General features: G+C 46.6%; 2 protein-coding genes across 2 annotated transcripts; one reads left to right on the forward strand and one right to left on the reverse strand.

Annotated features, from left to right (window-relative positions):
* Window positions 1–929: 929 nt before the first annotated feature.
* On the forward strand, window positions 930–2510 carry LOC138820055 (PRAME family member 12-like). The gene has a single exon (XM_070011699.1). It carries the CDS (start codon window positions 930–932, stop codon window positions 2508–2510), a length of 1581 nt encoding a protein of 526 aa, XP_069867800.1.
* An 8280-nt stretch (window positions 2511–10790) lies between these two features.
* LOC138820056 (vomeronasal type-2 receptor 116-like) lies at window positions 10791–22788 on the reverse strand. The gene is given in 8 exon segments (XM_070011700.1): window positions 10791–11719; window positions 16024–16117; window positions 17813–17947; window positions 18795–19448; window positions 19451–19516; window positions 19832–19956; window positions 19959–20149; window positions 22673–22788. Coding segments are annotated over 8 exon segments (2310 nt in total).
* Between the last annotated feature and the right edge of the window lie 299 nt (window positions 22789–23087).

The raw sequence follows: 23087 nt of genomic DNA on the forward strand, positions 1-23087 counted from the left end.
ATTTTTATTCCAGCCTTTCGCATTCAGAATCTGTTTGATTCTTTGGGCAATGTGTGCCTGTTGGTAACAGAAGATAAATGGGTCTTGCTGTCTGATCCACCTAGTCAATCTATGTCATTTAATTGATAAAGTCCATGAATATGAATAGTTAGGATTGAGAAGTGTTTGGTAATTTCTGCCATTTATCCATGTTTTGGGGGGCCATGACTTGTCTTTTTATACTATGGTTCTCTGTTAAACAGGGATTTCTCTGCCAGAAGACTATTGTTTCCAATCAACTGCTTAGAAAAGGGAGAAGTACTGTTATGACTCAAGTGGTAAAGCACTACATTTGACAAAGAAAAGATAAGGAACAACACCCAGGCTCAGAGTTAAAGTTCTAGAATGGGTACAAAAAGAAACATGAGAGGAAGGAAAGAGAAGAGGAAGGAAGCAAGGAAGGTAGGAAGTGAAGGAAGAGGGAAAGAAATCCAGAGAACAATTTCCTGATGTCTTGTGGGTGTTACAACTTCGGGTGACTTCTCTCCTTGCATGCTTTGTAGCTCAGGGCCGTGCAACATCTGTGGGAAAGTCTGAAGGGATTAAAGTATAAGAGTGGGAAGTCATTTTGGTAAAGTGTGATTTACATTTCTTTTTTTTTAATTTTATTTTATTTTATTTGTGAACATACTGTACAGAGGAGTTACAATTACATGGGCAGGATAATGCGTACATTTCTTGTGATTTACATTTCAAAGAAAAGCTAGGCTGTGTGGGACAGGCCTTTAATCCTATCATTTTTTGGTTAAACCAGTGTTTGAATTGATCTCAAGTGAAACACCCAACCAAGGTGTGCTGGGTGTGACTCAGAAATCCCATCAGAAGCTGCTCTCTGATTGGCAGATATGGAATGGGGAGGGGAAGGGGTTGGGCTTTAAAGATGCCTAGGGATGGAGAACAGAAGCAGAGTTGTGAATCCTGCAGTCAGTGCCTCAACTTGCTGTGATTCAGAGAGCCCTGCACACCTGGTCCAATTCTGGTCCATCAAGATGAGCACTGGAGCCCCTCCCTCGCTCCAGCATCTGGCCATGCAGAGTCTGCTGAGCAACCAGGCCCTGGCCATCTCTGCCCTGGAAGATCTGCCTCTGCTGCTGTTCCCTTCGCTCTTCATAGAGGTCTATGCCCAGGGCCCCACAGAGGTGCTGAAGGCCCTGGTGCAGGCCTGGCCCTTCTCCTGCCTCCCCCTGGGGGACCTGGCAGAATCTCCAGACCTGGAAACCTTCAATGCTGTCCTGAATGGGCTCCATCTGCTACTGGCCAAGAAGGAGCGCCCCAGTCAGTGGAAACTGCAAGTCCTCGACCTGCGGAAGGAGCACCCCAACATCTGGATACAGGGCTACCCCTCCATGGCCCGACTATCTTGTCCGGATGTCCTCACTGACAAGCCAAGAGAGAGCCACTGCTCAGGGATGACTGAAAAGCCTCCCTTGACCATAGCCATGGACCTGACCATCAAAGATGGCGCCCAGGACGCTCTCCAAGCCCACCTGCTCCAGTGGGCTAGGGAGAGGAGAGAACAAGTCCAGCTCTACTCCAGGAAGCTGCAGATTCTGTCTGACTCCTTCTCTGAAATCCAGAAGGCTCTGCTTGTGGTGAGGCTGGACTCCATCCAGGAACTTGTGGTGAGTGAATTCGGGCATCCAGGAATTATGAAAGAACTTGCTCCTTACTTGGGTCGAATGAAGAACCTTCACATTCTCAACTTCTACAACATGGGTGGCGACTTCTACAGTCACTCTCACAAGAATTTATGGTATCCCTGGATGATAGGGGAGCATCTAGGGCAGCTGCAGCATCTCCAGGAGCTTCATGTGCATCACATTATCTTGCTTAATGCAAATATACCCGCCATCATCAGGAGCCTGCCGCCTTTGAAGACCTTGTCTCTGAGTTCATGTCTGCTGAAGGAAGCTGACCTGAGCTTTCTGTCCAAGTGTCCCTGCTCCAGGCAGCTCAAGCACCTGCGTCTGAGGAGATTGCCCATGGAGTCATTCAGTTCTGAGCCCCTGAAAGCCTTGTTGGGTAGAGTGGTGGGAACCCTGGAGACCCTGGCCCTGGAAGACTGTGCCATCAATGACGCCCAGCTCTCAGCCATCTTGCCCATCCTGAGCCAATGCTCTCAGCTTTGCCTCTTCAGTTTCTATGGAAATCACATCTCCATGGCCACCCTGCAGAACCTCCTGAGCCACATGGCCAGGCTGGGCCATTTGAGACGAGGGCTCTATCCTGCCCCTCTGGAGAGCTACCGCCCACAAGAGTGGAGGCAAAGGTACATTGACCATGAGAGATTTGCCAATGTTCGGGCTGGCTTGGCACAGGTATTAAGAGATATCGGGACAAACCAGAAGGTCCAGATCTGTACACGTTTCTGTCATCACCGAAACAAGTGCCAGTCCTACAGCATGGCACCTGATGGTTCCTGGGTGGTCACAGAGGAAGATCTTCCTGGGCTTTCTGCTCTGCCTGTGTAGTTTGGCCATCTCTCCTGGAATTTCTTCTCAGCATCAGAAATGAAAGACTGGACAGTAGTGCATTCTCCAGGCCTAGCAAACTCCAAAGTTTAATGTGGTTGGAAGACACAGGGCATCTGGTCCTTAGTTTTTCAGGTCAAACATAACTCTGAAGCCCCAGGAGTTTAAGAGTGCTTTTGGGTCCATGTGCCCTGTACACACATTCTCAGAAATTTGGAGTATATTAGGCCTGGAAAGAACTGAAACAAGATCTTGCTGTGGGCCAATCTAAGCTGTGAGAACATCCGTTATTATCTATAAATTTCTGTATCAATCAATCATAAATAAAAAGAAAAGAAAAACATGAGTAAAAAGATATCATTTCTCAGCACCAAAAAAATGAGTGTATTGGTTCCACCTAGAAGCATAGCTGCTCAGGACATCTGAGATCTGAGGATCACAGTTCAAAGCCAGCTTGGGTAGGAAAGTCCTTGAGATTCTCATCTCTAGTGAATCTCCAAAAAAGCCACAAGTGGAACTGTGGCTCAACTAGTAGAGTGCTGGCATTGAGCACTGTGCCAACATTGGCACAAACAAACAAACTTATGACATGGGTCAATCATAGATCAAATTCTGGGGATTAAGTTTGAGGAAAAATTGAACATCAAATACCAAATGACATTCTATAAATCAAGAGAACTCTTTCTAATTCTCCAACATATTTGAGGATAAGAATTTTCAATAGATAAATCTGTATTGGTTGAGATTTGATCAAATGTGCCTTCATAATGCAAACCACAGTTCTTTTGCACTTCTAAGATAAAATTCACTTTATACCCACAGAGGAACACACACGTACATGTGTGCACACATGTGCACACACACACACACACACGCACACACATGCACACACACAAAACGAAGAAAAAATGCATTCGTTTCTAGCATCTCATGATAGTAATCCTATTCAGGAGTCTGATATCTTAGGGTTTCAGGTAGAAGCCAGCCAAGCAGGAATATATTTGAGGGTACTGTCTCCAAGAAACTCCTCACAAAATATTCTAGGATTCCTAGAATTTCAGGCACTCAAAAAGTTTGAGATCTGAGGGTCACAGTTAAAACCCATTCTGGGCCAAAAATCAGTGAGAGCGTTTTACCAATTGGGTGATTAGTGTTGTGGCTCAATTGGTAGAGCACTGGCCTTGACATAAAGCAACTTGGAATACCCCCAAGGCCCTGAGTGCAAGTCCAAGTTCAGCACACAATAAAAAAAAGAAAGGAAGAGAAGGCAGCCAGGCAGAAGAGAAGGCAGTGACTGAGGGAGAGAGGACAAAGTAAGGAAAGAAGGGAAGAAGGAAGAAAGGTATGAAGGAATCAAGGAGGGAAGGAATGAAGGAAGAATGGAAGGTAAGAGGGAAGGGAGTGAAGGGAAGGAGGGAATGCAGGCAGGAGGGACGGAAGGAAGTTGGGAGGGAAGGAGGAAAGCTAAGAAGGAATGGAGTGAAGGAAAGTTGGGTGTGAAGGAAGGAGAGAGGGAGGGAAAGAACTGCAGAGATAGAATTTCCTGGTATCTTGTTGGAAGCTGTAAGTTGGGCTGGATGTTCTTTTCAGGTTCTTTGCAGGCTCAGGGCAGGGGGACATCTGTAGGAATGTCTTGAGGAGTTAGGTGGGAAATCTTTTGTGTTCAGTTCATTTTATACATTTGCAAAAGAAGCTGGGCTGTGTTGTTGAGTTTTTATGGGTGCTTGTGTTCTGTGCACACACCATCAGGAATCAGGAGAAATTCAGCTTGGAAAGAATTGGAACATGATCTTGTTTTCCTAAATGATTATGTGTAAACCCTCTAAACCTGGGGCAGCTCAGCACTCTATACTATTTAATGTATAATGAGCCAATCAATTTATTTTAAAGTAAAAGAAAGGAAAATAGGAAGTAGAAAGACACCATAGAATGAGAGTATTATCCGCCCCCAGCCACCCCCCACCAAATTCTAGCTACTTAGCAAGTCTGAGATCTGAGGATTACAGTTCAAAACCAGCTTGGGCAGGAAAGGCCTCTAGATGCTCATCTGAGGTGAACTTCCAAAAAAGCCAGAAGTGGGGCTATGGCTCAGGTAAGAGTGCTGGCTTTAAGCAGGACAGCACAGGGACAGTACCCAGGCCCTGAGTTCAAGCCCCACAGGTGGAACAACAAAATGTAACAAAAGAAAAATTCAAAAAAATTCCATGACCAACCTCAAACATACATAAAACAAATTTTGTAGAAAAGCTAGGGAAGAAATTCAAAACCAAATGCAAAAGACATTCCATGAAAGCAAGAGAACTCTTCCTGCTTCTCTCACATACTTGGGATGACAAATGTCAATATCTAATACCAGTTCAGATTTCATGAAAGGCACCTTGAAAATGCAGGCCACAATTCATTTGTTCTTCTATAAGAAATATTCACTTCCTGATCATCCAGTCACTCTAAAAGAAAGAAAGATAAAAAGAAGGATCACATTGAGATCTGGTGGATCCTACCTGTAATTGTACTATTCAACAGGCTGAGATAAGAGGACGGCAGTTCCATGCCAGTCTAGCAGGAAAGTCTGGGAGACTCGTTCTTTTAATATTTTAAAATTTTATTGTGAAGGTGATGTACAGAGGGATTACATTTCCATGATTCGGAAAATAAGTACATTTCCTTTCACACAGTGTCACCCTCTTCTACATTCCCTTCCAATACCCCCTTCCCACTTTCATCACCCCTAAGGTGTAAAGTTCATTTCCAACAGAGTGTGTGATTAATATCACTGATGAATCAGGACACCCTTTGTCCCACTGTTTCTCCACTTCTTCTCTTCCCCAAATCAGAAAAATATAAATAAGACAAAGGGTACAGAATAAAAAAAGTGACAAAAGGGAATAAATGAAAGGGGGTGGGAAACTACAAATGGTACATTCCATTTCTTGCAGTTCCTTTCAATAAGCACATTGGTTTTTTTCCATTGTTGTACTTGAACTCAAGGACCTGGCTGTGTCCCTGAGCTCTTTTTGCTCAAAGCTAGCTCTTTATCACTTTGAGCCACGGCACCACTTCTTGTTTTTGAGTGGTTAATTGGGGATTAGAGTCTCATGGGGACGTTTCTGCCCAGGCTGGCTGGGTTGGAACCTGATTCTCAGTTCTCAGCCACCTGAGTAGCTAGGATTACTGTAATGTGCCACCATCAACCACCTCAACAAGTGTCATTGTGTAGTAATACACCCAAAGGTATTGAGCCCTGTGATCCTTGCCCAAGGATATGCTTCCTAGAAATCTAGAAACCTTCCATGATGTCCTGGATGGACTCCATCTGCTACTTGCCAAGAAGGAGCCTCCTAGTCAGTGGAAACTGCAAGTATTCAAGAGATCTGGACACAGGGATATCTCTCCTTGGCCCAAAGTTCGTCTCGAGAGGTCCTCATTGATAATCCCACAGAGAGTTGTGGTTGAGCAATGATGAACAGCCCTTGAGGATCACCATGATCCTGATCATCAAAGATGGTACCCAGGATGATCAGCATGCCTATGTGCTCCCATGTGTCAGCCAGAAAGAGGAAACAATGAGTTTAGTTGTGCTTAAGGAAGCTCCAGATTCGCTGTGGCTCCATCTCTGAAATCCAGCAGACTCTGCTTGTGGTGAGGCAGACCTCCATCCAGGAACTAGGGGTGAGTGAATTTTGGTACCCACAAACTATGGGAAAACTTACCCTTTACCTGGGGCAGATGAAGAACCTCCGCATCCTTAACTTCTCTAAGATAGGTGGCTACTTCAACATATTTAGTCCCAAGAATTTCTCATATTCCTGGAAATTTGGGGCATATCTGGAGCACCTGCAACATCTCCAGGAACTTCATGTGTATGATATGATCTTCCCTGATGAAAACTTGCCCTCCATCCTCAAGAGCCTGAAGCTGTTGAAGACCTTGTCTCTGAGTTCATGTCCACTAAAGGAAGCCAACATTTGGTTCCTGTCCCAATGCTCAAGCACCTGTTTAAGGAGTTTATACATGAACATACTTGTTCTTGAGCCTTTGCAAGCCATCCTGAATTAAGTAGCCAGCTGGCACCCTTGCAATCCTGGACTGTGCCATCACTGATGCCCATCTCTCAGCCATCCTGCCAACCTGAGCCAGTGCTCCCAGCTCAGATTCTTCCGTTTTGACAGAAACCCCATCTCTGTCTGCCCTGCAGAGCCTCCTGAGCCACATGGCCAGGCTGGGCCATTTGAGATGGAGACTCTATCCTGCCCCTCTGGGGAGCTACCTTAGAGGTAGCCCAAGGTTTGGGCTGGCTTGGCACAGGCATTGAGAGACATGGAGATAACCCAGAAGGTCCAGATCTGTATCACTTTCTGTCATTACCAGAACAACTACCGATCACAGGCTGGAACCAGATGGTTCTTGTGTGGTCACAGAAAAGGATCTTGCTGGCCTCTCTGCTCTGCCTATGTTGTATGGTGGCTCTCTCCTGCAATCTCTTCTCAATAGCAGAAATGAAAGCAGGGACAGAAATGCATTCTCCAGGGGGCAAAACCTCCAAACATCAGGGTTCATGGAAGAGATAGGCGGTTTAGTCCTTAGCTCTGGAGATCCAGGAGTTGCTGAGTGCTTGGGGGCGGGGGGTTTACATAGGTCTTGTGCACACAACATCAGGAGTCTGGAGTGAATTCAGCCTGGAGTGATCTGGACAACAATCTTGTTTTTCTTCTTTCATTTTTGGCAGTTGTGGGGCTTGAACTCTGGGCCTGGGCACTGTCCCTCAGCTGTTTAGCTCAAGGCAAGCACTCTACCACTTGAGCCACAGCATCACTTCCGGTTTTTTGGTGGTTTATTGGAGATAAGAGTCTCATGGACTTTCCTGCTCAAGCTGGCTTTGAACCGTGATCCTCAGATCTCAGCCTGAGTAGGTAGGATTACAAATGTGAGCCACCTGCACCCAGTTACTATCTTGTTTGTCTTAATGGTTGTAAACAAAAGTCTATATTGTGGGACTATCCCACAGTAATGGAATGGAAAAGCATGAGTAGAAAGATACCATTTTTGGCATTAAAGAATGAGAGTATTGTTCATGGCAAGAATCCTACCTACTCAGCAAGGCTGAAAACTAAGGATCACAGTTCAAAGCCAGCCTGGCAGGAGAGCCCTTGAAACTCCAAATAACCCTGAAGTGGAATTGTGGCTAAGGTAGTAGATCAAGATCAAACATACATAAATCATATTCTGGGGGAATATAAGGGGGGAAATTTCAACACCAAATACCAAATGGCCTCCACTGAGGGCTAGAGAACCATTTCTATGTCTCTCACATCTTTGCGATAAGGATTCTCAGTAGTTCAACCACAGTGGTTGAGATTTGATTAAACTTGCTTTAAGAATGCAGGCCATACTTTATTTGCTCTACTAGAAATATTCACTTCCTGGCCACCCATGCATACCAAAAAAAAAGAAAAGAAAGAAAGAAAGTAAGCTTCACACTGGGATCCTGCAATCCTGTTGGTCAATCTATTAGTCAAAGGCTGAGATCAGAGGATGGAAGTTAGAAGCCAGTCTAGCAAGAAGTCTGTGAGTCTTTTATATTTTTAATTTTTTTTCTTAAGGTGATGTACAGAGGGACTACAGTTTCATGACTCAGGTAATGACTACATTTCTGTTTGCACTCTGTCACCCTATCCTTCATTTCCTTCGAAATAACGTCTCATTAAAGCCAGAAAACTATTACTTCTCCCAGATATTTGGGGATGAGAATTTTCATTAATTAAAGCTGTTGTGGTTGAGATTTGATCAAATATGTGTTCAAAATGCCAATTATGTTCCTATGTACTACTATAAGTAATATTTACTTTCTGCCCACCTGGGTACACACACACAAAAAATCCAAAACAAAAAGCAGGAAAGAAATATATCTGCTACTAGTGTCTCATGCCTGTAATTCTACTCAGGAGGCTGCAATCTGAGGCTGTCAGTTAGAAGCCAACCAGGCAGGAATGTATCTGAGAATATTATCTCCAAGAAACTCCTCTCAAAAAATTCTAGGATTCCTAGAATCCTAGATACTTAGGAATTCTGAGATCTGAGGGTCATAGTTCAAACGCAAACCAAGTCAAATATCAGTGAACCTTTTAAAAATAATTTTTCATTGAGATTAATTACATACATTTCACAAATTTCACTTAAAGTCACAAGCACATTTTAAACTTCACAAGACAAATTTTCATGATCATGGTCTATAATGTTTGTGAATTCTATAAGCTTTGAGAATACAACTATTTCTTCCACCTCAGGTGATATGCACATTTCTTTCCTTTTGCTTAGTGTAAGCTATTCCCTCTTTCCCTCTCATTCCCTCCCTCCCATTGCTGCCCTTGAGTTGCTTAGCTCATTTTCATCTATGTCCAGTGCAGTTGATGGGCCCCTATCTTCTATATTTCTGTGCCTTCCACCTACCTTCCCTCAGTTGTGCGCGCGCACACACACACACCATATATGTGGTCAAGAACATGGAGTCATTTTGAGATGATATGACAAATTGCATGGGGGTCCTTTGTTTCTTCAGTCTTGTCTACTTTGTGGAATCGACTTGCATTTTGTATTTAACATCCACATATCAGGGAGACCATTTGTCTCTCTGTTCTATCCATTTCCCCATGAATGCCATTATTTTGTCCTTTCTAATGGCCGCATAATATTCCATTGTATATAGGTACCACAGTGTTTGGATCCATTCATCTGGAGTGGGGCATCTGGGTCGTTTCCATGTCTTGGCTATTGTGAATAGTGCTGCAATAAATATAGAGGTGCATGTGTCCTTGTTTCTTGGTTCCTGTTCTCAAGGTAGATGCCTATGGCTGGATCACAGGGGAGGTCTATATTTAGCTTTCTGAGGTACCCTCCAGACTGCTTTCCAAACTGGCTGTCCCACCAGCAATGAACTCATCCCCTCCAGTATTTGTCATTGATTGAATTTAGGATATAGGTTATTTTGAGTTGGGTAAGGTGGTATCACAGGTTGTATTTATTTGAGTTTCCTTCATAGCTAGGGATGATGAACATTTCCTCATGTGTTTCTTTGCCATTTTTATCTGTTCTTCTGAGAAGTCTCTCTTTAGCTCCTTTGCCTATTTAATGATTGGTTTAATAGATTTGGGAGGGATTAGTTTCTGGAGTTGTCTGTATATAATGGATATTAGACCCTTATCTGATATATTGTTGGTAAATATATTTTCTCAATTAGTTGGTTGTCTTTCTACTTTGGTAGCTATGTCTTTAGCTGTGCAGAAACTTTTTATTTTAAGGTAGTCCCATTTGTCGAATCTCTCTCCAATTTATGATGACCCTGGGACTCTATTCAGGAAATTCCTGCCTGTGCAGTAGTTTCAGAGTTTCCGGTTTGATGTTAAGGTCTTTAATGCATTTTGAGTTGATGTTAATGCATGGTGACAGGCTGGGGTCCACTTTTAGTTTTTGCCTTACTTTCCCTAGGCCATCCTGCATATCACACAGCTACATACAGATACTCTGGTTACATATAACCAGCTAATTGTACTATTCTTCAAGTCTGAAGGCCTATTATAAAAAGATTTGGCAAAAATAGACTAGAAAATACTCCAAAACGCAAATGTGTAAGTAGAAATACACTAGTAGCTAACAAAACATGCTATCGTCAACACATTTATTCAAGACAGAACTTTTTATTGTTGTTGTTAGTCGTGGGGCTTGAACTCTGTGCCTGGGTGCTGGTCCTGAGCTCTTCAGCTCAAGGCGAGCACTCAACCACTTGAACCACAGCACCACTTCTGGTTTTGTCGTAGTTAACTGGAGATAGGAGTCTCAAAGAGTTTCCTGCCCAGGCTGGCTTTGAACCATGATCCTAAGATCTCAGCCTCCTGAGTATCAGGGATAACAGGTATGAGTCACTGACTCCAGGCAAGACAGAACTTTTTAAGGGAGAAAAATGTCAGTGAGTTCGAGAACTCAGCACTACTAAGGCTTAGACAGGAATTTGATCAGGATAACGTTTAGGAAAAAATAACAGAGAGCAAAGGGGAAGACAAAAGAAGACAAGACAGATGCATGGAAGGGATTGGCAGGATTAGACATAGTTTAAATTAGAGGCACAGCTACTACCTAGAATACAATGCAAACTTACAGGAATGTGGGCTACAATTTGTAGTGACTACAGCACAACTGGAGAAAAGTTCAAAGATATCCCATAGTATAAACACCTGTCCGGAGCAACAGAACAGATTTGTCTAAGACCCTTCATTAATTTTAGGTAGCCTATGTTTTTAAGCCTATGTTTCTCCCAGAATGGGGTCTATCCCTGAGTCTATGCAGAGAATTTCTCTCCGACCTTAACAGGATGACATAGCACTTAGGGGCAAAGATGCAGCCCAGGAGGCCCGCACTGGAGACCAGGATGGAGAAGACCTCGATGGCCACCATGGCCTTCCCCTTGGCACTGTGGTGGACAGGCAGGAAGCTGAGCCACACACTGCAGAACAGCAGCATGCTGAAGCTGAAGAACTTGGCCTCATTGAAGGTGTCAGGCAGGTTCCTGGCCAGGAAAGCCACCGTGAAGCTGGCCAGGGCCAGGCCGCCCAGGTATCCCAGCACACAGTAGAAGGCGGTGAGGGAGCCCTTGTTGCACAGGATGATGACGTGGCCATATTCAGAGTGTGCATCTGTGTCCACAAATGGAGGAGAGGTCCCCAGCCAGAGGCCACAGAGAGTCTCCTGGACGAGGGTGCAGATGGGGATGAGGAGGTTCGGAGCCTGGGACACCAGCCACTGCCAGGTGCTTCTGCCTGGAGCCGTGAGCGTGAAGGCCAGAACCACATTGAGGGTCTTGGCCAGGACCGTGGACACAGCCACGGTGAAGACCACTGCGAATGTGCTGTGCTGCAGGATGCAGGTGGCTGTGTGGGGACGGCCCAGGAAGAGCAAGGAGCAGAGGAAGCAGCAGGTGAGGGAGATGAGCAGGAGGTAGCTGAGGGCCCGGTTAATGGCCCTGACAATGGGGGTGTCTTGGTGCTTGACAAACACCCCTAGAACAGCAGCTGTAAGTGCAGAGCAGCAGAGAGCGGTGCAGGCCAGAGCCGTGCCCAAGGGGTCTTCATAAGCCAGGAAGCCCTCAGCTTTCAGCAGGCAGCGGCTTCTCTCAGGGTTGGCGTACTGATGATCTGCACATCTTGTGCACTGGTCCATGTCTGGTGACAATAAGGTACCATTCAGTACTTCCCTTTCTTTTTGGTCATGGGATTTGAACTCAGGGCTTGGGCCTTGTCCCTGGGCTTTTCTACTCAAGGCTAATGCCCTACCACTTCCACTTTTCTGGTGGTTCATTGGAGAGAAGAGTCTCATGGCCTTTCCCGTCTGGGTTAACACTGAACTGCAATCCTCAGATCTCAGCCTTCTGAGGAACTAGGCTGACAGGTGTGAGCCACTGGCACCCAGCCTTGTCATCTTTATACCTCACACATGACCATAACATGTATTGGTAATGTACCATTGCTTCATTTCTATTGTGCTAAGAATGTATTCTACAGGGTTTCTGGTTTTGTTTTCATGATATCATATTAACTCTCATGATTCTGCACAGATCACATTAACCACATGCGACATCGTGGTGATAGCCAACTTTCCCCATCCATCTCTGCAGGTGCTCATGGAAGGGTTTTGTAGGATGTTGAATGCAGGTTGTCTCTCCCACTCACCTGTGAATCCGTGGGAAATGAAGAGCTCAGGGACCCTGCCACGTATCAGGCAGATAACTACTTCTTGGACCAAACCCCACCTTTCTGAGGGTCTATGTCATGGAAACCAAAGGCAGGGAGATGCATGTTCCCAAGCGGAGGAGCAGTTGCTCATGAGTAATTCACCATGCAGCGGGAGCCGGTGCTCACCCCTGTAATCCTCGCTCCTCAGGAGGCTGAGGTCGGAGGACCGTGTTTCAGATGCAGCCTGGGTAGGACAGTCTGTGAAACTCTTAGTTCTAATTAAAGCAGAAAGCCAGAAGTGGAGCTGTGGCTCAAGGGGTAGAGCTCCAGCCTCGAGCAGAAGCAGCTCCGGGACAGCGCCCGGGCCCAAGCTCAAGCCCCAGGACTGGCAGAAAAGAAGAAAATTCTCTTCAGGCTCTGTCCCTCCTTCAGGTCTGTGATGTCCGACTCCACCGCCTTGACTTTACCCAGCACCGAGCTGGCCGCCTTTCCCGCCAGCCTACCGTCAGGATGCTGAGTAGAGGCAGGGCCCCGCCCCCGGCACCGACCACGCCCCTCCACGCGGGCCCCGCCCCCGGGATCCCGCCCCAGAAGCACGGACCATGCCCCTCCATCCGGGCCCTGCCCCCGAGACCCCACCCCATGGCAAAGACTGCCACGCCGACCCCAGTAGAGTCTGCTTAGCATGGGAAACCATCTATCAGACCAAGATAGAGGCTTCAGAGACCTATCTCTGAGTTTTGGGACTTCACTGAAGTCTACCTCGGAGAATAGGGCTTCTAAGAGGCCTACTCCTGGGAAAAGGCTGGAAAAACCCCTGGGAAAAGATGTGTTTTTGTCTTTCTCATAAGAGTGCCTATCAATCTCTCTGCTGTTCATTGTACTTACTCATTGTCAACGTTCCCTTATTCAAAGCTCTTTCTTAAGAGGGTTGATGACTCCAATATCTGATGAGTGTCTTAAAAATATGACTAACTCACCAGAGTTAAGTGCTACCCTGAAACCCCTCTTATTGAGGCTAGTAGACAAGCCATAAGCAAATATAAAAGTATTGGGGGTTTCACAAAGTCACTCCAGCAGAAGGAATTGTAAGAAATTTACAAGAAGCTGTAGGCGTGGCTAGAACAGAAGGAATGTATGGCAATTGCTGAGATAACTACTTAGGAGAAAGAACTTCCTGGTACTCTCATTTACTAAGAGACTTGCTAGATCTAGGCCTCCGTGACCTTACTATTAAAGAAGGAACAGGAAAAATCTTATGGGATAATTAAGGCCTCTATAAAAATAAGGTAATGGTGAGATGGTGACAAACGTCGAAACCCATTATATTTCTTAGAGATAAGCCGGAAACAAGTGCCTTTCAGGCGACCAGCTGGTGACCACTAAAAATGAAGCCCTGCAGCAAGATTGTGTAAACTTTTGCCCTTTCAGGCGACCAGCTGGTGACCATCCAAGAACGAAGCCTTGCAGCAAGATTGTGTAACCTTTTGCCCCTTTTCTTATGAAGACTTCTGTTATAAAAGTTTGTTAACCTCTGCATTAAATTGCACTCAGCACTCAGCACTCAGCATCCACTCCTAATGTGTGTGAGTTGTCTGTTTGCCATCTCCCCATCCTATTCCAGGTTCCTCCCCTAGGTATCCTCCGTCGTCCCGACAGAACCCGGTCCGCGGCAGGTGGCCCCCAAAGTAGGGCTCAGAGCGGGGCACGAAGCAGTTTCTTCAGTCAAGGAACCTTGGGAGGTAAGCATCTCTCTCTCTTTTCCTTTCACCTGGAATAGTAGTCAGAAGCTCGTTGGGGTGCTGCAGGCCCCTCAGTTGTGACTGAGAAAGATAACGAGTAAATCATGGGGAGTTCATCTTCTAAAAATAAGAATAAGTTTGTCTCTATCTTAAAACATATGCTAAAAGCACGAGGCATTAAGACCTCCACAGCAACAGTGAAAAAATTTTATAATTTTGTGTTACAAACTAATCCTTGGTTCCCGAAGGAAGGAAGCCTTTCTCTACAAGATTGGCAAAAAGTAGGACAAGGGATAAAAGAGTTCTACCAAGCTCATGGCTCAGCAGCAGTCCCTATGACAGTCTATTCGTCATGGATTCAGATAAGAGATCTTATGGAGGAAAAGGCTGAGCAAAAATGCTTAGCCGAGGAAGCAGGTCCCGCAGTCAAAGAAACCTCTGAGTTAAAGAGCTCCGATCGGTGTCAAAACTATGGCACAACGATGGAAGCTACAAACTTAGGTAACAAGGAAAAACCATGTATAGATTTAGATAAAGACGGGGACAATAATGCTGAAGAAATGAAAACGCCCGCACTTCCGCTCACAGGTTTCCGAGCAGCTATGTTAGAGGCAAAAAAGCTCGGCGATACTACGTTCACTTTCCCTATTGTTGACCTGGACCAGGGCCCACCTCAGTGGGAGCCATTATCCTTAAAATTACTAAAAGAATTACAAACAGCAGTAAAAACTATGGGTCCTTCTGCCCTTTTACTTTAACAGTCCTTGACTCTATAGCAGCCGATTGGCTAACTCCTTATGATTGGTATCAAACTGCAAAGTCAGTGCTAACCCCGGGGCAATACATATTATGGAGAACAGAATATGAGGACCTTGTTAAAGAAGTGCAACGGCGATTATTCACAAATTCAGGCCCTAAGCCTACAGTCTCCATGTTAACTGGTCAGGAGGATTATGCAGACATTAGAAAACAACTTAAACTCTCAAAGGAGATTTTAGAAACCATCACTAAGCTTGCTATTACGGCCTGGAAAAAGTTACCATCAGGGGAAGGAAAGACCACTGTTCTATCAGGAATTAAGCAACGGCCTGAGGAGCCATATGAGGAATTCATAGCTAGGTTGGAGGAAGCTATTACAAGAATGTTCCCTCCTTCTGAGGGAGCTCAAATCATTCTCAAACAATTGGCATGGGAGAATGCTAACACTGTGTGTCAGGAATTAATCAGGCCAGTGAGGAAAACAGGAGGCCTACAAGACTATGTTAAGGCTTGCATAGATGCTTCTCCTGCTATGATTCAGGGACTTGCGTATGCTGCTGCCATAAAAGAAACGCCTTTTCAAACAAATGTGAAAAAGGTAACCAGAGGCTCAGGATATAATCCTGAACAAAGAGTATGTCATAATTGTGGCAAACCAGGCCACGTTCAAAAGGAGTGTAGAGCTCAAAAGCAACAGAAGGGATTAGGAAAAGCACCAGACTTATGTGCTCGGTGTCAAAAAGGGTACCATTGGAAAAGTGAATGTAGATCTAAGTTCCATAAAGACGGAACTCCTCTTCAAGAGGAAACAAAAAACCGACGGAGGGGCAACCTCTCAGCCCCTCCCCAAGAGAGGAACTAAAGCAAACTATTCATGACTTGCCCAGAGCCACTCCAGGCCCCTGCACGCCCCTCCATGCGGGCCCCGCCCCCGGGACCCCACCCCGTGACACTGACCACGCCCCTCCGCGCGGGCCCCGCCCGAGGACCCCGCCCCTGAGGCACTGACCACGCCCCTCCATGCGGGCCCCGCCCCTGAGGCACTGACCACGCCTCTCCACACAGGCTCCACCCCACCGTGGCACTGACCACGCCCCTCCGCACGGGCCTGGCTCGTGACCACGCCCCACGGCCCCGCCCCTGTGACACTGGCCCCGCCCCCACAGCCCCGCCCCCGGCCAGTTCCTTCTAGAAAGCCATTGGCCCACTCCCCTGCCCGCCCGGCCCGCACCGCCCGGCCAGCAGGGAAGCCCGCTGGGCCCGCGGGGCCGGCACCACGCTCCCAGGGCTCACCCTCTCCGCCGGCCTCGGGCCCACCGTGGGTGCCAAGGCTCCGGATGGGGGGGGCAGTCACGTGGCCGCAATTCTCACAACACTGCGTGCACGCCTGCTTCGAAAATGGCGGCACCGGAAGCCGCTCCAGCTGCCGGCCTCTGATTGGACTGCTCAGATGAGTGACGGGCGTGCGCCCCTCCCGGAAAGACCAGGCTCCAGCCTTGGCCCTGGGGCAGCCTGCCCGTCCCGGCGGGGCCGACCCGTCCCGCCTGTGCGGGACCTGCTCCCTGCCCGGCGGCGGCACTCCCGGCCTGAGCCCGCCCCGAACCGGGGCAGGAAGTCGGGGGGAGGCGTGGCTCCTAGCAGTCCCTGCCTCCCCCGGCGCATGCACACGCGCACGGGGTCCCAGGGAGGTTGCGCGTGTGCTGTGCGCGTGCAAGGCCGATCCCACGGGCCTGGGACTCAGGAGCCGCCGGCGGGGTGCAGGGCCCAGCGGGGTGCGGGGCGGAGGCCTTGGATGTGTTACTGCAACAAGAAGGGGCCAGCTACTCCTATGTGTGCAAATCATATCTCCTAGGAATGGCTGTAACCACAGGACAAACCCATGCCCCAGTTTCTGCGCTAATCTGCGGTCACTCCTCCCCCTGTCATACTTGTTCAGAAGGCCATGCAATCAAAGCACAATGAGCCTTTGGATTCCCTCCATCCCTTGATGTATCATTTCTTTGGCCGGGTCTCCCAGGACTGTCTTACCCCTGGTTATGGCAGCCACAGACATCTAGACATTAGATTCTCTTCTCAGATGAAGGGGACATGGCCCCTGGGGGCTCTTGGCTTAAAATCTTCATCGAATCCTAAGGTGTGAGCTCCCTGGGAAATCTTGGAAGCTTCAGGAGGAGGGAAAGTACATTCTAGAAGCAAACCTATCATGCTGCTTTTTGTCGTCATTAGTGTCTATCCTCCCCCTAAATATATAAGGAAAGGACATGAACGATGGATGGAAGGATGGATGGAAGGATGGATGGATGGTTGGATGCATGCATGTATGTATCGAATGATCTGGTGCTACTGGAGCTTGAACTCAGGGCCTCAAGCTTGCTCGGCCTTCTTGCTCAAGGCCGGCCTTTGCCACTAGAGCCACAACAAGATGGATTCTCACAGATTTTTCTGCCTGGGCTGCTTTGGCCCAGGACCCTCTATCACTACACCTCCTGAGAGGCTCCAGCAAATGGCCCCTAGATTCCAGAGCATTTAAAAGCACACCCTGAAGCACTAATTTCCTCTTTTGGTGGTTATAGATATCTCAGGCCAATAGCTGTTATTTCCCTACTAGAAATGAGGTCTTCCTCTGCACACACCCTTCCATAGTGTTATCTCACCAAAGATACGGAGCCAAGGACCAGACAACCACAACAAAAGCGCCCACACCTGTGAGCAAATCAACCTTCAGACTTTGTAAGTTCACCCTTTCCTCTCTGTAAATTGATTTGCCTCAGGGAGAGATCGCTCAGGAACTCAGCTGTCATTTATATTGTACAATATGCAACACATGAAGATATAGAAATACATTTGTAAGTAAGCTTCCCATCAAGAATCAATTAATGACAAAATTCATTTGCTTGGATGTTGCTACATGTACACTGCTGAGCAATGAGCACAACAGCATAAAATCCAGGAGAAACCTGGCTGAGTTCCAGCATCATGATTACAAGCACTGTGTAAATGCCTGGGGCCACTCGATCACATCTTCACACAAGGACAGCTGTAGACCACGTGAACCATATGGAGAAAACCTTCCCACTTTTACCTTTAGTTCAAGACCTCCTGGAAAATCCTGAAAATTCACAATGTCATACTCAGCCTCGAGCTTCCTTTCATCATCCAGAATGATGTGGTCTCCAGTAGGAATCTCAAAGTGGAGGTTCTTCAGAAAGGGCTGCAGCTGAAAGAGATGCAGCTCACGGTGAAGGGTGACCCAGAACGAATCAGATAACCCGGAGGAGGGGACGCCCCATCATCTTACTCCAGTAGCCTTGTCCAAGTGCAACACAAGCAGCCAGGGCAACAGAATCAATGAAAACCTGAACAGAAACAGCGTGTCCTCCTGTTTCTAAGTCTTGGTGACTCAGGAGAGGATTGAAGACCTACATTCAGGAGGAAGTACACCCACTTATTTAGAAAGACCACAGGTCTCAGGCCAGCCTAACTAAAGCTAGCTGTCACCATTAATTTTGGGAATAGTCCCAGAGTTTTAAATGAAGTTGGAAATGTGCACCATGGAAACTGGTTATTAAACAGTTATCATTGGGCACTAGTGGCATACACCTGTAGTCCTAGCTACTCAGGAGGATGAAATCTAAGGATTGGGGTTGAAGGCCAGGATCCTAGGAAAGTCTATGAGACTCTTAAGTCCAACAAAACCAGAAAACTGGAAGTAGAGCCGTGGCTCATGTGATAGAGCCCTAGCCTTGAGCAAAGGAGCTCAGAGACAGGGTGCTGGCCCTGAATTCAAGCTCCACAACCAACCAAAAAAATAACAAAGAACTAATTATCCTGTTTTCCGAATTAAGAAATTTATTGAAAAAAGATTAACTTATAACAGTGAAAAAATGAGGATATGGGGGTGATTTGTAACACAAAGCACCAATGGGGATGTAAAACAGATTTTCTCTAGGAAAGCAACCCCCCTAGAAAGTTACCTGAGAAGGGGAGAACACCATTCTTTTCCCATTTCCCACCTGTGGCAGGACTGTTTGGTGAAGGAACATGTGGTGGAGGGCCTGGCTCACAGCATGCATGGCTTGGTAGACATTGAAACTCTCTTCAGACATGGCCATGTTGAAAAGGTGCCCGGGCAACCAGGCCAGGGAGGCCTCTCGAGGACAGCTCTCCCCGGCCACACCGGCAGACTCAGACTCAGAGCAGTTGAAATTCAGAAACCACAACTGAGCAAGGTAAACATCCTCTGGATATTTGGAAGGACTGACTGACTGCATAAAACTGGTGAATCCAGCGATTTCTTCATGGTGGTGTAAAAAAGTCAGAAGGGTGTGGAATGTGTCAAACATGAAATACCTCCTTTTGACCAATACATTGTACTGAGAGTTCATGACCAAGATTTTCCCTGTCACAAGAAAATCCATCGAATAGCTCATGAAATTAACCAGGAGTTCAGTGTCACCATAAATGACGATCACATTTGTGGAGGATTTCATAATCTCTCTTTGTATTACCAAGGCTTTTATTATATTTGACAGAAATTTCACTGGGATCAAAGCCTCAAAGGCAACACAGATCCTATGTCTGCCCATCTCTTCTCTCAGTTGTGGAAGAATCAAAATCCCATTCTCCTCTTCTGAGACCAACAGCCCCACCCAGGCCCAGCCAAAGTGGAGCATCAGGGAGACCAGGCCCAGAGCAAGAGAGGAATCCTTCGTAGAGAGAATCCTTGGTAGAGAGAAGGAAACTAGCCATGGACATTCAGGACAGGGTCAAAGGGCCCAAAGGTGAGCTAAAAGGAAAGGGAACATGAGAGGAGGAGGGTCAGCCTGAACCACAATCACATCTGGGAGAGATAGGAAGGAAGGTTTGTGCATCCCGTTTTAGCTCATCTTGTAATTCCTGACAGCTTTCTGGGAAGTGAATCATCAGGCTAAGAACCTGTGCCACATCCTCTCCCTCTCCTCTTTTCCAAATGAAGGGACTGTGGATGCCCCACTGGGGCTGCACACCCTGATGCAGCATCTAAATGCAGTATCTTCCCTTTGCTCTCTTCACACCCCTGCACATCAGCCGAGTTCACGTCTCCCTGGCCCAGAGCCCTCACCTGTGGAAATCTGTAGAGTGCCAGCAGAGTGCCGATCATGGCAGAGGTGAGGGCTGACGGGCCCGTCAGCACAGCTGCCGACTTGCTCATGCCCTTACAGGTGTAATTGGGAGCCCGTGCTTCCCCGAGAACCAGAGGAAGGGGCTTTCCAATACCAATGATGCAGTGTGATCCATCTGGTAGATCTCAAATCCCAGAGTCACATTGTGCAAAAGATGGGGGTTCCTGTTGATCTCCTCAACGGCAAAAGCCAAGGCCAAGACAAACTGGTAGTTCTTGAAGTGGGAATAGAGAGGAGGAGGAATTACAGATGACTCCCTTCAGATCCAATGACAGGACTATGAAGGAGTTACTCCACACAATCAATAATGAAACATTAACCATTGTGCACACTGCTGTCCAACTTTGAATGTTGGTCACTGGGACAATGGGAGGTCACAAAAGAGGATTTTACTGTATGAGGCTCATCTCCTCATGACAGCCCAGAGAGACAGACAGGGAGCGTCTCTTCTCTGCCAGATGTGGACACAGAAAAGTGACTGCTATCCATGAAACATGAACTGGCCATTCTGAGACCAACACTCGGGACCTGGGTTCTGGTCCCACACATGTGAAGTGCAAATCTTTGTTTCTTTTATCTCTTTAGATCGTGTGACAGACCATAAGAAAGATTTAAAATATTTTCATAAAAATTGAATCATATCAGACATATGTTTAGGCCATACTGTAAAAGAGTTAGAAATCACTGAACATGAAAATCTTTGAGGCTTGGGAATGTGGCCTAGAAGTAGTTTGCTTGCCTGACATGTATGAAGCCCTGGGTTCAATTTCTCAGCAGCCCATAAACAGAAAAAGCTCACTGTGGCTCAAGTGGTAGAGTTGTAATCTTGAGTGAAAGTAGCTCAGGGACAGTGCCCAGATCCTGAGTTCAAGCCCCAGGACTGACAAAACAAAACAAAAACCTTGGAAAGCAACAGAAATGTATGAAAGCTAAATACATTGTTTTTGCACAACCAATGTAGCAAAGCAAAAATTGAGAAGAAAATGATTTTTGAGACCAAAATGGAAACAAAGCATAATGAAATTCATGGGATACAGAAAAGGAAAACCAAGCAGCTAGATAACAATCAATGCTGAAATTAAAGGAACAGAAAGATGTCCAGATAACCTTTAGCATCATTTCAAGCAAAACTAGAAAAGCAAAACAAAACTACACAAAATTAATACAAAATTAATACAAGAAAATAAAACATAAAAATTGTGGCTGACATAAAAACAGAACAAAAATTAGGAAGGGGGAGGGGAAACTGAGCATTATGGGAGGTTGGGGTGCAAATTGATTAGGATACACTGTACTCATGCCTGCAAACATCACAATTACATATTGCTAAAATAGGCTAATAAAAAAACAACCAGAATCAGATATGAGTGGCTCACATGGGTAATCTAGCTACTCAGAAGGCTGGGATCTGAGGATCAGAGTTCAAAGCCAGACTAGGCAGGAAAGCCCATAACACTCTTATGTCCAATTAACCACCAAAAATATGGAAATGGAGCTGTGACTCAAGGTAGTAAAATGCTAGTTGTGAGCAAAAATGCTCAAGGACAGTGCCCAGGCCCCAAGTTCAAATTCTAATACAAGTAGCACACATACACACACTACCAAAGGTAAACAAAACAAAGAAGTGATTCTTCAAAAAGTACACAAAAGGATCCATGGTTAGTCTAAGACAAGAGGGAGATTTTTCAGGACAAATAACTGATGTCTATAAACATGATAACAGAAGAAATGGACAAACCCCTAGGGTTTTACAGCTTACCCAATCACGATCAGAGAAAATGGAGAAAACTTGGACAGGACAGTAGTAAAATCTGGGCCTGGGCAGTGTCCCTGAACTGTTCAGCTCAAGGATAGCCATCTACCAGTTGAGCCACAGTGCCACTTCTTTTTTTTTTTTTCTGGTGGTTAATTAGAGATAAGAGTCTCACATATTTTCCTGCCTGGGCTGGCTTTGAAATGTGATCCTCAGATCTCAGCCTCCTGAGTAGCTGGGATGACAGGCCTGAGCCACCGGCACCCAGCATCACTGGCTATTTTAACAAGTAAGGTAGACAAATATTTACTCTATATATTTATGTAAAACAGAATTAGTGCAGGGTGCAGGTTGCTCATGACTATAATCCTAGCAACTCAATAATCTGAGACCTGAGGACTGCGGCTCTAAGCCAGCTTAGGCAGGAAAGTACTTGAGACCCTTATCTCTAATAAACTACTCAGAAAAAGCCTGAAGAGGTGTTGTGGCTCCAGTGGTAGAGCATTAGCCTAGAGTCTGAGAAGCTTGGACACAGCTCCTAGTTAAAACCCAGGACCAGCAAAAGAAAAAAAAAAAAAGCCCAAAATGGTATTCAGACCAAACTCTCTTCACAACCACCCTAAAACATTATAGATGAGAACGCAGTGAACAAATCAATGGGCATCAGCAGCAAGCACAAGAATAAATGTGTCTACATACGCACATTGACAGACAATATTCAGGTACAGTTTAGAAAGTTAAAGGAAAACAAGGAAACATGAAAAAAATAGAAGAAGTCAATAAGAAAAGGGGTTCTAGGAGGAGGGTGACCTGTAAACCAGGAATGAGATGAGTTCCTGGCCCTGCCAGGAAGCTAAGCAGATGTGAAACGGACACTCTTCACCTTTGAAGGGAGCTGAGCAACACAGTACAATAAGGCTGTTTCTGGCGAGGCTGTGGTGAGCACACTGGAGGTGATTACAGACACTTCTCGCAATCCCCCCTCTCATCAGCAGGCCGACCACAGACAGAGAGCCAGCTCACTCACTGTGGCCTGGGCTCGTCCTGGGCTGAGCCACCGTCCCTGCGGTCCAGTCCAAAAGTGTTGAGGGGGAAGAAGCCCACAATCATCACGTCTCCATCCACCCGGGCCAGGGCTTTCATTCTGGAGAAGGAACTGGAATCGAGCGATGAAATGCCAGGCATCCCAGATCCTCTTGTGGGGCGGGTGTAACCCTGCCATGTGGGCCCGGGATCCTTGGAAGCCCGCCATGTGGGTCGGGGGTTCTTGGAACCCCACCGTGTGGGTCAGAGGTCCTTGGAACCCTGCCATGTGGGGTGAGGGTCCTTGGAACCTTGCCTGTGTGAATTGTGGGGTGAGAGTCGGTTCCGAGTTCCAACTTGCCCACTGTGGGTCTGCCCCTTCTGCTGTGGGGGTGTGTGTCCCATTACGGGATTCAGCA

This window comes from Dipodomys merriami, unplaced genomic scaffold, assembly GCF_024711535.1.
Source record: "Dipodomys merriami isolate MVZ:Mamm:240054 unplaced genomic scaffold, mDipMer1.0.p SCAF_84, whole genome shotgun sequence".
NCBI classification, from domain to species: domain Eukaryota; kingdom Metazoa; phylum Chordata; class Mammalia; order Rodentia; family Heteromyidae; genus Dipodomys; species Dipodomys merriami.

Excerpts from the sequence above, each read along its gene's own strand:
- LOC138820055 (XM_070011699.1), top strand. The coding sequence starts at position 930 with ATGGAGAACAGAAGCAGAGTTGTGAATCCTGCAGTCAGTGCCTCAACT.